This window comes from Papio anubis, chromosome 18 (assembly GCF_008728515.1).
Source record: "Papio anubis isolate 15944 chromosome 18, Panubis1.0, whole genome shotgun sequence".
NCBI lineage: Eukaryota > Metazoa > Chordata > Mammalia > Primates > Cercopithecidae > Papio > Papio anubis.
This window is the reverse complement of record NC_044993.1, coordinates 56,084,628-56,097,705: the sequence shown is the minus strand read 5'-3', so window position 1 is coordinate 56,097,705 and position 13,078 is coordinate 56,084,628. Positions and strand designations below refer to the sequence as shown.

Below are 13,078 nucleotides of genomic sequence, written 5' to 3'. Positions count from 1 at the left end.
CATCTTTACTAAAAATAGAAAAAAAATTAGCTGGGCATGGTGGCAGACACCTGTAATCCCAGCTACTTGGGAGGGTGAGGCAGGAGAGCTGAGATCGTGCCACTGCACTCCAACCTGGGCGACAGAACAAACACTCCATCCCCCACTGCCAAAAAAAAAAAAATGCTGGGCACTGGGGCTCACGCCTGTAATCCTAGCACTTTGGGAGGCTGAGGCAGGTGGATCACAAGGTCAGGAGATCAAGACCATCCTGGCTAACATGGTGAAACCCCATCTCTACTAAAAATTAAAAAAATCAGCCGGGTGTGGTGGCGGGCGCCTGTAGTCCCAGCTACTCGGGAGGGCGAGACAGGAGAATCGCTTGAACCCTGGAGGCAGAGGTTGCAGTGAGCCGAGATCGCGCCACTGCACTCCAGCTTGGGCAACAGAGCGATACTCGGTCTCAAAAAAAAGAAAAAGAAAAAAAAAGGCAACTTCTACATTCCCTAGCCGCAGTTCCAAGGGACCAGCCGCCCTGAAGGCCTCATCTTCCCATCCTCTCTCCTTCTCTTTCCAAAGGTGTGTCTTTATGCGGCTGGCCACCATATGTGTCCTGGTGTTCACGCTGGGCTCTAAGATCACATCCTGTGATGATGACACATGCGACCTCTGCGGCTACAACCAGAAACTCTACCCAGTGAGTTGCGGGGCAGGGGCGTGGCTGGGTCCTTCCGGAATACAGTGTCATGGTCAAGAGAACAGCGGTTGAAGTCATGGGTTTGAACTGCAGTTGCTTCGCTTTCTAGTTCTAGTGATGAGACAGAGTGTGGCCCCTTGGAGTCCAACCCCAGGCACTTCTGAGGGCTTGGAAACCAAAGTCTGTGCTGAGGCTCAGAGTTTGCCTCAGCTGATGCCCTCGCTGGAGCCACAGGATCTGGAGTTGGAAAGGGAATTAGAAGGTGTCTTGGGAGCCTGGCTTTCTCTGCCTCAGCTAGGGTCTTTCAGTTTCCCTCACTCTCTTTGGTTTCAGTGCTGGGAGACCCAAGTTGGGCAGGAAATGTACAAGCTGATGATCTTCGACTTCATCATCATCTTGGCTGTGACACTCTTCGTGGATTTTCCTAGAAAGTAAGTGTGAGGGGTGCCCTTATTATCCCCCCCCCACCACACACACACACACACACACACACACATATAACTGGAGGGTCCCATTGCAGCTGCATTCCAGAAGCTGCTGGATGACTCTCTAGCCCTGGAAATCTGACAACTGGTAACTTTTTTTTTTTTTTTTGAGGCAGGGTCTCGCTCTGTCACCCAGGCTGGAGTACAGTGGCGCAATCTCGGCTCACTGCAACCTCTGCCTCCTGGGTTCGAGCAATTCTGCTGTCTCAGCCTCCTGAGTAGCTGGGACTACAGGCGCCTGCCAGCACACCTGGCTAATTTTTTGTATTTTTAGTAGAGACAGGGTTTCACCATGTTAGCCAGGATGGTCTTGATATCCTGACCTCATGATTCACCTGCCTCTGCCTTCCAAAGTGCTAGGATTAGAGGCATGAGCCACCATGCCAGGCCAAGTTTTAAATTTTTTATAGAGAGGGGCTCTTGCTATGTTGCCCAGGCTGGTCTCAAACTGGCCTCAAATGATTCTCCTGCCTCAGTCTTCCAAAGTGCTGGGATTACAGGTTTGAACCATTGTGTCTGTTCATAACTGGAAACTTTCAAGTAGCTCCAGGCTGTTGACCTCAGCATTCATTAGTTGCTAATCTAAAGGCAGCATGAAGAGCAGAAATGGGGTCACTTTCCATGAGGTTTTGCTGGGGATGGCCTTCTGCCATCAGCACAAAAGGTGCAGACTCTCCAGGCGGCAATGGACGCCCGTGTCCTGATCTGGGTTCAAGCTGCCGCCCTGCCCCTTGCTAGTCCTGTGACTTTGGGCAAGTTATTTAAGCTCTGTGCCTATTTTCTCACCTGTAAAATGGGGATAGTAGAAGTACCCACCCAGTAACTTTGTGGTGAGGAGTAAATGGGGTAAGTAATGCAGATGAAAGCACTGAGAACACTCCACAGTACAGAACTCAACAAAACGTTAGCTATCACCAGCATGATTATCATAAACTGTGTTGTCATTTCTGTTATTATTCTCTGTTCACTTAACCACTCTTTACCCATGTATGCAGATAATCTAGGCAGAGGCCAGAGGTCTAGTGAGTCCTTAAAAATAAATATGGAAGCCTGGGCACAGTGGCTTACACCCATAATCCTAGCACTGGTGAGGCCAAGGAAGGAGGATCACTTGAGGCCAGGAGTTTGAGACCTGCCCGGGCAAAGTAGTGAGACCCTGTCCCTACAAGAAACAAAAATTAGCCAGTTAGCCAAGCATGCACATGTAGTCTCAGCCACTTGGGAGGCTGAGGCAGGAGGATCGCTTGAGGCTTGGAGGTTGAGGGTACAGTGAGCTATGATTGCACCACTGCACTCCAGACTGGGTGACAGTGAGACCTTGTCTCGAAAAAAAAAAAAAACAAAAAAAAGTCAAGGATTGTATCAATTTGAGTGCCGAACTGTAGATCTGAGACTTGGAACCTGATCTTAATGATTCCTGAGTTCATTATATTCTGCATCTTTAAGACATATGACTAACCAGTGTCCGTGAGAAATATGCATGGAAATAGTCCTGATCTCTGTGATACGGTTCTGTGGCCTTGGCAGACACCAGTAGCCCAAGTGAGAATTGTCTGTTTCCAGGCTCCTGGTGACCTACTGTTCCTCTTGGAAGCTGATTCAGTGCTGGGGGCAGCAGGAGTTTGCCATTCCTGATAACGTCCTGGGGATAGTTTATGGGCAAACCATCTGCTGGATCGGAGCCTTTTTCTCACCCCTTCTCCCTGCAATTGCAACCTTGAAATTCATTATCATCTTCTATGTGAAAGAGGTAAGGAGCCGGTGGGAATGGGGGCTCATATGCTGGGCCATTTTCGACCTTCCAGGGCACCAATATGTCTGGAGCTCACCTCATATCCCATGAGACATGTCAAAATTACATCCTTTATTTAAAATATACGTTTATTCTAGAAAAATATGCTTTTTTTTTGAGATGGAGTCTCACTCTGTTACCCAGGCTGGAGTGTAGTGGCGCGATCTCGGCTCACTGCATCCTCCCCCTCCTGAGTTCAAGTGATTCTCCTGCCCCAGCCTCCTGAGTAGCTGGGACTACAGGAGCCTGCCACTGTGCCGGCTAATTTTTGTGTTTTTAGTAGAGATGGGGTTTCACCATTTTGGCCAGGCTGGTCTTGAACTCCTGACCTCGTGATCCAACCGCCTTGGCCTCCCAAAATGCTGGGATTACAGGCGTGAGCCACCGCGCCCAGCCTACTCTTGATGAATTTTTGTGTTTTTATAATTTTGAGAGTTTTGTTAAGAATTGTTTTGTTGGCTGGGCGCGGTGGCTCAAGCCTGTAATCCCAGCACTTTGGGAGGCCGAGACGGGCAGATCACGAGGTCGGGAGATCGAGACCATCCTGGCTAACACGGTGAAACCCCGTCTCTACTAAAAATACAAAAAATTAGCCGAGCATGGTGGCGGGAGCCTGTGGTCCCAGCTACTCGGGAGGCTGAGGCAGGAGAGTGGCGTGAACCCGGGAGGTGGAGCTTGCAGTGAGCCGAGATCGCGCCACTGCACTCCAGCCTGGGCGCTAGAGCGAGACTCCGTCTCAAAGAAACAAACAAACAAACAAAACATCCACATACCTGTGTTTTGGCCCATTTCTCCTTCTATTTCATCAGCATGAATTCCCCAAAGTTTGGAGTCTGGATGAAACCTTTTTCATTTTGATCTGTATTGCTGGACTACCCTCTGGAAAGGTTAGAGTGATTAACATTCCCACTGGAATGCAGGAATGAGCTTATTTATCCTTATAGAAGCTGTACTCATTGATCTTAATTTTTCTTTCTTTCTCTCCTTGTAGTGGAGTCTGCTTTATACCTGCAGACCCTCCCCCAGGCCGTTCAGAGCATCCAATTCTAATTTCTTCTTCCTGTTGGTGTTGTTGATCGGGCTGTGTTTGGCAATCATACCTCTGACAATCAGCATATCACGGTAAATGCGACGTTGTTTTCTAGAACATTTCATTTCTTCTTGATCTATTCCTCTTTTATGTAAAAGGATCCATCATATCACTTTTTTTTGTTGTTGTTGTTGAGACAGAGTCTTGCTCTGTCACCCAGGCTGGAGTGCGGTGGCGCAATCTTGGTTCACTGCAACCTCTATCTCCCAGGTTCAAATGATTCTTCCAAGTAGCTGGGACTACAATCTCCATCTCCCCAGGTTCAAACAGCCTCCTGAGTAGCTGGGACTACAGGTGTGTGCCAGTATGCCTGGCTGATTTTTATATTTTTAGTAGAGACAGGGTTTCGCCATGTTGGCCAGGCTGGTCTGAACTCCTGACCTCGGGTGATCTGCCCGCCTTGGCCTCCCAAAGTGCTGGGATTACAGGTGTGAGCCACCGTGGCTTTATTGGCTTTTCTCATGGTGTTCTACACACACAGGCTGTCAAGACTTCCAAGGCTCAAGCGATCTTCTTGCCTCAGCCTCCTGAGTAGCTGAGACTACAGGTGCGCACCACCACGCCTGGCTAATTATTTAAATTTTATTATTTTTCTGTAGAGACGAGGCCTCACTATGCTGCCCACGCTGATCTCAGACTCCTGAGCTCAATTGATCCTTTTGCTTCGGCCTTCTAAAGTATTGGGATTACAGGCATGAGCCACCACACCAGGCCGAATTTTGTTTCTTCATCTTTAAATTAAAAGCCTGGACAGGTGCGGTGGCTCACACCTGTAATCCAGCACTTTGGGAGGCCAAGGTGGGGCAGGGGGATCACTTGAGCCAAGGAGTTCAAGACCAGCCCTGGCAACATAGCAAGACCTCGTCTCAAATTAAAAACAAAAAACAAGCAAATAGACAAACAAAAAAGGAAAAGCCTGGAACTTTGAGTCCCTCTCTCAGATTTTGTTCTTTTTTTTATGAGATGCAGTCTTACTCTGTTGCCCAGGATAGAGTACAGTGCTGTGATCTTGGCTTCCTGCAACCTCTGCCTCCCAGGTTGAAGCAATTCTACTGCCTCAGCCTCCCAACTAGCTGGGATTACAGGCGCCTGCCACTACACCCAGCTAATTTTTGTATTTTTAGTAGAGACGGGGTATCACCACGTTGGCCAGGCTGGTCTTGAACTCCTTATCTCAAGTGATCTGCGCATGTCGGCCTCCCAAAGTGCTGGGATTACAGGCGTGAGCTACTGTGCTTGGTGGCTCTTTTTTAACAATTTGATTCTGTATGTGTTTTGTTGCTTTTTATTGTTATGGTAATGTATGTTATATGAAAAATTCAAGCAGTACCGAAGGGTGTAAATTGAAGAGAAAAAAATTGCTCCTTAACTTCACCTCTTATTTTCACTCTCCATAGGTGACGTAATGACTGTTAACATTTTCTTATGAATATTTCTGGAAATTATTTATGAAAAGCAATTATTTATTTTTTCAGAAAAAAATGAGATAATAGTATAATCCTGTTTGGTAACTTATTTTTTCATTTAATATTTTTTCTTTTTTTTTTTTTTTCCTTTTTTTTCCACTTAGTTTTATATTATATCCTTTCCCATGTCCATGGAAATACAAAACTCTTCTTTAAAAAATATTTTTAGCTTTGATTTTTTTTTCTTTCTTTTTTTTTTTTTTTTTTGAGATGGGGTTTCGCTCTTGTTGCCCAGACTGAAGTGCAGTGGTGTGAGCTCTGCTCACTGCAACCTCTGCCTCTCGGGTTCAAGGGATTCTCCTGCCTCAGCCTCCCGAGTTGCTAGGATTACAGGCATGTGCCACCACACCTGGCTAATTTTGTATTTTTAGTAGAGATGGGGTTTCTCCATGTCGGTCAGGCTCGTATCGAACTCCTGACCTCAGGGGATCCACCTGCCTCGGTCTCCCAAAGTGCTGGGATTACAGATGTGAGCCACCGTGCCCAGCTTGATTTTTTAAAATAGGAAATGCATTCACATAGCACAAAATTAAAAAGGTATACAAAAATGGTGAAAATTCATTTTCTCATTCCTTCTCAAGTACTTAATTTTCCTCTGAGTGATGGTCCTCTCCTCACATTTGTGTCTTTTCTGTCTTTTTTTTTTTTTTTTAAGATGCTATCTTGCTATGTTGCCCAGGCTGGTCTTGAACTCCTGAGCCCAAGTGATCCTCCCACCTCCACCTCTCAAAGTGCTGGGGTTACAGGCGTAAGCCACCGTGACTGGCCACTTTTTCTCTCTTTTTCTCTCAGTGGTTCGTTAGTATTCCATCATATGAATGGCCCATAAATTGTTCATCCATTTCCTTAAACAACATTTAGGTTGTTTCCAGGAATTTATTTTTATCCCTACATAAAGGGCTGCAATGGAAAGTCTTATACACAGACCTTTGTGATGTGAATTTAGTCAGTTCTTTCCAGGTCTTAATGTTAGTGCTTTCCTATTGTAATTTTATTTTATTTTTTTCTATCCTTTTCATTTTGAAAAATTTGAAATCCACAGAAAAGTTGAAAAACTAGCAGCAGTAAAACTCATATGCCCTTCAATTGGATGTCCCAACTGTTAACATTTTACTATGCAGTCTCCCTCAGTATCTTTCAGGCATCGATTCCATGATCTTCCCCCCAACCACATTAAAATCTTCAGATGCTCAAGTCCTTGCTATAAAATGGCATGGTAGGCCAGGCATGGTGGCTCACACCTGTAATCCCAGCACTTTGGGAGGCTGAGGCAGGTGGATCACCTGAGGTCAGGAGTTCGAGACCGGCCTGACCAACATGGAGAACCCTGTCTCTGCTAAAAATTCAAAATTAGCTGGGCGTGGTGGTGGGCGCCTGTAATCCCAGCTACTCCAGAGGCTGAGGCACGAGAATCACTTGAACCCGGGAGGCAGAAGTTGCAGTGAGCCGAGATTGCACGATTGCACTCCAGCCTGAGCAACAAGAGTGAAACTCTGTCTCAGAAAAAAAAAAAAAAAAAAGCATGGTATTTGCTTTGTTTTTTGTTTTTTTGGTTTTTTTTTGAGAGGGAGTCTGGCTCTGTCGCCGAGGCTGGAGTGCAGTGTTGCCATCTTGGCTCACTGCAACCTCTGCCTCCCGGGTTCAAGTGATTCTTATGCCTCAGCCTCTGGAGTAGCTGGGATTACAGGTGCGTGCCCCCACCATGCCTGGTTAATTTTTATATTTTTAGTAGAGACAGGGTTTCGCCATATTGGCCAGGCTGGTCTCAAAACTCCCGACCTCAAGTGATCCATCTGCCTTGGCCTCCCAAAGTGCCAGGATTATAGGCACAAGCCACTATGCCTGGCTGTATTGTTGTTTTTTATTTTTCAAATATTTTTATCTGAGGTTGGTTGAATTTGATGATGCAGAACCTTTGGATGTGGGGGGCCAACTGGATTTGTTTTCTCTATGCATACTTTTTTTTTGGATAGGAAATAATTTGAAATTAACTTATAGACCTCATAATATTTCATTGCTAAGTACTTCAGCTCCTAGACTAAGGGACTCCTCTTTATGTGTTTCCACAATAATATATCACACTTAAGAAGATTAATACTAATATCATATTTCTGCCATTTTAAATTTCTCCAATTGTCCCTCAATAGTCTTTAGTATAGTTTTTTTGTTTTTTTTTTCCTGAGATGGTGTCTCGCTCTCGCTCTGTCACCCAGGCTGGAGTACAGTGGCCCGATCTCAGCTCACTGCAATCTCCACCTCTCAGGTTCAAGCAACTCTTGTGCTTCAGCCTCCCTTGTAGCTGGGATTACAGGCACCCGCCACCATGCCAGGCTAGTTATTGTATTTTTAGTAGAGACGTGGCTTCGCCACATTAGCCAGGCTGGCCTCCATTTCCTGACCTCAGGTGATACATCCGCCTTGGGCTCCCAAAGTGCTGGGATTACAGATTTGTTTTTAAAATAGTGATCTTCCAAGTTTGACCCATTGCTTCTGTTTGTTCTATCTCCTTAGTCTCTCTTTTTTTAAATTTAAATTTAAAGTTCTGGGGTACATGTGCAGGACATGAAGGTTTGTTACCTAGGTAAATGTGTGCCATGGTGGTTTGCTATACCTATCCCCATCACCTAGGTATTAAGCCCAGCATCCATTAGCTATTTTTCCTAATGCTCTCCCTCCTTAGTCTCTTTTAATTCCTGATTCTTTGAAGAGTCCAGGCCAGTTTCCTCACTTCTCAATTAAGAGACCGGAGAGTAGAATGCCCACATTTTGGATTTATCTTGTTATTTTCTTACACTGTCATTTAACTTGCTCTCTCTCCTGAATTTCCTGTAAACTGGAAGTTAGGTCTAGAGACTTGATGAAATTTCAGGGTAAGCACTTTCTTTCTTTCTCTTTTCTTTTCTTTTGTTTTCTTTTCTTTCTTTCTTTCTTTTTCTTTTTTTTTTTTGAGATGGAGTTTTGCTCTTGTTGCCCAGGCTGGCGTGCAGTGGTTCAATCTCTGCTCACTGCAACCTCCACCTCTCAGGTTCGGGTGATTCTCCTGTCTCGGCCTCCCAAGTAGCTGGGTGGGCATGCACCACCATGCCCGGCTAATTTTTGTATTTTTAGTAGAGATGGGGTTTCACCATTTTGGTTAGCCGGGTCTCGAATTCCTGACCTCAGGTGATCCACCTTCCTCAGCCTCCCAAAGTGCTGGGATGACATTCATGAGCCACCGGGCCCAGCCGGGGTAAGCATTTTCGACCCAAACATTCCAGAAGGCCCAGGAGGTCAGGTGGCTCCTTGTAGGCCACTGTTAACAAAACATTCTGGGCGTGCGGAGGCGGGACACTCAGCCTGTGCTGCAGGCTCCTTCTGAGCCTGTTGGTCTGTGTCCTGGCAGCATCCCTTCCTCGAAAGCCTGTGGGCCGTTCACCAACTTCAACACCACCTGGGAGGTCATCCCCAAGACGGTGAGCACCTTCCCCAGCTCGCTGCAGTCCTTCATCCACGGCGTCACTTCCGAAGCCTTTGCAGTTCCTTTCTTCATGATTATTTGGTGAGTGAGAACCACCGGGACCCACTGAGGCATGTGGGCTCCTCCCTTTGGGAAATGGCAGGGGGTGGGGGTCACTCTAGACTTGACAAGTTATTGAGCTTCTTTGAACTACACTTTCCTGTCTCTAAAATGGGCATAACAGGCCAGGCGCGGTAGCTCAGGCCTGTAATCCCAACACTTTGGGAGGCTGAGGCGGGCAGATCACTTGAGGCCAGGAGTTCGAGACCAGCCTGACCAACATGGTGAAACACCATCTTTAGTAAAAAATACATAAAATTAGCCAGGCATGTAATTCTAGCTACTTGGGAGGCTGAGGCAGGAGAATCACTTGAACCTGAGAGGCAGACGTTGCAGTGAGCTGAGATCACGCCATTGCACTCAAGCCTGGGCAACAAGAGTGAAACTCTGTCTCAAAAATAAATAAATAAAATAAATAAAAATGATTTTATCCAAAGCTTGAAATCACTGGGTTTTGTTATGTTTTCCCTATTTTACAAATGAGGAAATGGGCTACAGCGTCTCCACAGTGATCATCCACATGTTAATTACATGCCCGGCTGACTTTCTCAACCATGTCGTTCTCTCTTTCTGTCATTCTGTATGTACAAGGGGAACATCAGCAAATTTTAATATTAAAATTAAAAAGCAAGGCATAAATCAGATTCTGCTGCCACTGCCAAATAAAAACTTCAGTAGCTGTTTCTTATACCCTCTGCTTGGAAGAGATGAGGGTTTTCTTTATTTTTTGTAGAGCAGGGTCTGGCTCTGTTGCCCAGTCTGGAGTATGGTAGTGCGATCATAGCTCACTGCAGCCTTGAACTTCTGGGCTCAAATCCTCCTGCCTCAGCTTCCTGAGCAGCTGAGGACTACAGGCTCACGCCACCATGCCTGGCTAATTTTACATTTTCTTTTTTTTTTTTTTTTTAGACAGAGGCTTGCTCTGTTGCCCAGGCTGTAGTGCAGTGGCACGATCTCGGCTCACTGCAACCTCTGCCTCTTGGGTTCAAGCGATTCTCCTGTCTCAGCCTCCTGAGTAGCTGGGATTCTAGGTGCCCACCACCACTCCCAGCTAATTTTTGTATTTTTATTAGAGACGGGGTTTCACCATGTTGGTCAGGCTGATTTCAAACTCCTGACCTCAGGTGATCTGCCTTCCTCGGCCTCCTAAAGTGCTGGGATTACAGGCATGAGCCACCGCGCCCAGCCATATTTTATTTTTCTAGAGATGGGGCTCTCACTATGTTGCCTGGGCTGGTCTCAAACTCCTGGGCTTCAGTGATTCTTCTGCCTGGGCAAAGCACTGGGAATATGAAAATGAGCCATCGTGCCCAGCCTTCTTTTCTAACAAAAGTAAAACTGTTTCAAGGAAAAATACGTTGGGTTGTTTTTCTAGTGGCCTTCAGATGATCCAGACTCCCTAGTGACCTGCCTGTCTTGTGTTGCAGCCTCATCATGTTTTACTTCATTGCCTTAGCTGGAGCACACAAACGGGTGGTCATCCAGCTCCGAGAGCAGCTATCCCTGGTAAGGAAGCACAGCCCCAGAGGGTCATGACTGGGGACATTTACCCGGGACACCACAAGGAAAGTGGTGTATTCCTGGGAGGGAGTGAAATTACTGCAGCCTTCTCTCACCACCACCTCCCCAAAACTCTGCCTTCAGGCCTAGCCCCATCCAGCTTCATTAATTCACTGATTCATCTATTCCTTCAAGATGTGTATTAACGGGGGTACCGTGGCTCATGCCTGTAATCCCAGCACTTTGGGAGGCCAAGGCAGGCAGATTACTTGAGCTCAGGAGTTCAAGACCAGCCTGGCCAACATGGTGAAACCCTGTCTCTATTAAAAATACAAAAATTAGTTGGGCGTGGTGGTGGGCACCTGTAATCCCAGCTACTTGGGAGGCTGAGGCAGGAGAATCCCTTGAACTCAGGAGGTGGAGGTTGCAGTGAGCTGAGATTGTGCTACTGCACTCCAGCCTGGGCGACAGAGTGAGACTCCATCTCAAAAATAAAAATAAAAAAAAGATGTGTATTAAGTACCTACTCTGTGCCTTGTACTGTGCTGGGCTGGGACACTTCGGTGAACAAGAGATAAAACTGCTGGGTAAGGCCGGGCGCGGTGGCTCAAGCCTGTAATCCCAGCACTTTGGGATGCCGAGATGGGCAGATCACGAGGTCAGGAGATCGAGACCATCCTGGCTAACACGGTGAAACCCCCGCTCCCAATAAAAATACAAAACTAGCCAGGCGAGGTGGCGGGTGCCTGTAGTCCCAGCTACTGGGAGGTTGAGGCAGGAGAATGGCGTAACCTAGGAGGGCGGAGCTTGCAGTGAGCTGAGATCCGCCACTGCACTCCAGCCTGGGCGACAGAGTGAGACTGCCTCAAAAACAAAAACAAAAACAAAACAAAACAAAAAAACAAAACTGCTGGGTAGTTACTAAGATAAATGCTGATTAATTATATTTCTCTGAAGATAATAATAAAAACAAGGTAGAGTGACTATGGGCTATCTGTTACTGCAGATGTGGCTGTAGAAGGCTTCTTTGAGGAGGTGATTTTTTTTTTTTTTTTTTTTTTTTTTTTGAGGTGGAGTCTCGCCGTCACCCAGGCTGGAGTGCAGTGGCCGGATCTCACTCACTGCAAGCTCCGGCCTCCGGTTCACTTTACTCTCCTCTGCCTCAGCCTCCCGAGTAGCTGGGACTACAGGCTCTCGCCACTCGGCCTCCGCTAGTTTTTGTATTTCTTAATAGAGACGGGTTTCACCGCCAGTCTTCAGGATGGTCTCGATCTCCTGACCTCGTGATCCGCCCGTCTCGGCCTCCCAAAGTGCTGGGATTACAGGCTTGAGCCACCACGCCCGGCCTTTTTTTTTTTTTAATTTAGGATGGGGTCTCACTCTCTTGCCCAGACTGGGGTGCAATGGCATGGTCATAGCTCACAGCAGCCTCAAATTCTTGGGCTCAAGTCATCCTCCCACCTTAGCCTCTCAAGTAGTTGGGACTATAGGCATACATCACCATGCCTGGCTAATTTTTTAATTTTTTAAAGACATGAGGTCTCCCTATGTTGCACAGGCTGGTTTGAACTCCTGGGCTCAAGTGATCATCCCCTCTCAGTCCCCCAAATTGCTGGGATTATGGGCATGAGCCTATAATGGTGAAACCATTATATAGCTGGACCCAGCTGAGACTTGAATAATAGAGAGAGGAGCCCATTATCAGAGGTCCTATTTAAGGATGAGAGTAAGAGGGAAAGAGCACAGTGAGGAAATGAGGCAGGCACTTCTGGGGGACAGGAGGGAGGGGGCGGTGTGGCCACAGGGTGGTGAGTGATGGGAAGAGGCAAGATGATATTGTAATAGCAGCCAGAGTCATTGAGTCACAGTGCCTTGAGGGCTCTGTTAAAACAGAGTTTTATTCTGAGTGGGATGGGAAGCCGCTGAAGGGTGTTAAGTAGGAGTCTACTGTGCATTTTTTTTTTTTTTTTGAGACAGAGTCTTGCTCTGTCGCCCAGTCTGGAGTGCAGTGCTGCAGTCTCTGCTCACTGCAACCTCCACCTCCCGGGTTCAATCGATTCTCCTGCCTCAGCCTCCCAAGTAGCTGGGATTATAGGCACCCACCATCACAACCAGCTAACTTCTGTATTTTTAGTAGAGAAGGGGTTTCACCGTGATGGCCAGTCTTTTTTTTTTCCTTTGAGACAGGCTCTCACTCTGTCGCCCAGGCTGGAGTGCAGTGGTGTGATCTCAGTTCACCGCAACCTCTACCTCCCGGGTTCAAGCAAGTCTCCTGCTTCAGCTTCCCAAGTAGCTGGGATTACTAGCTAGGTGTGCGCCACCTTGCCTGGCTAATTTTTTTTCTTTTTTGAGACAGAATTTCGCTTTTATTGCCCAGGTTGGAGGGCAGTGGCGTGATCTCTGCTCACTGCAACCTCCACCTCCTGGGTTCAAGCAATTCTCCTGCCTCAGCCTCCCAAGTAGCTGGGATTATAGGCACCCGCCACCATGCCCGGCTAATGTTTTGTATTTTT

General features: G+C 46.9%; 1 protein-coding gene across 3 annotated transcripts in view; it reads left to right on the top strand.

Annotated features, from left to right (window-relative positions):
* Positions 1 to 13,078, top strand: part of TMC7 (transmembrane channel like 7) — a 69,413-nt gene that overhangs the window by 54,336 nt on the left and 1,999 nt on the right. For 2 of the 3 annotated variants that reach the window (XM_031658417.1, XM_031658419.1), the window contains 6 exons: positions 559 to 676; positions 1,010 to 1,107; positions 2,725 to 2,911; positions 3,945 to 4,075; positions 8,892 to 9,047; positions 10,493 to 10,571. In XM_031658417.1, coding sequence (XP_031514277.1) covers positions 559 to 676; positions 1,010 to 1,107; positions 2,725 to 2,911; positions 3,945 to 4,075; positions 8,892 to 9,047; positions 10,493 to 10,571 — 769 coding nt within the window. The remainder of the gene's footprint in view (positions 1 to 558; positions 677 to 1,009; positions 1,108 to 2,724; positions 2,912 to 3,944; positions 4,076 to 8,891; positions 9,048 to 10,492; positions 10,572 to 13,078) is intronic. The other variant, XM_031658418.1, reaches the window with a different exon arrangement.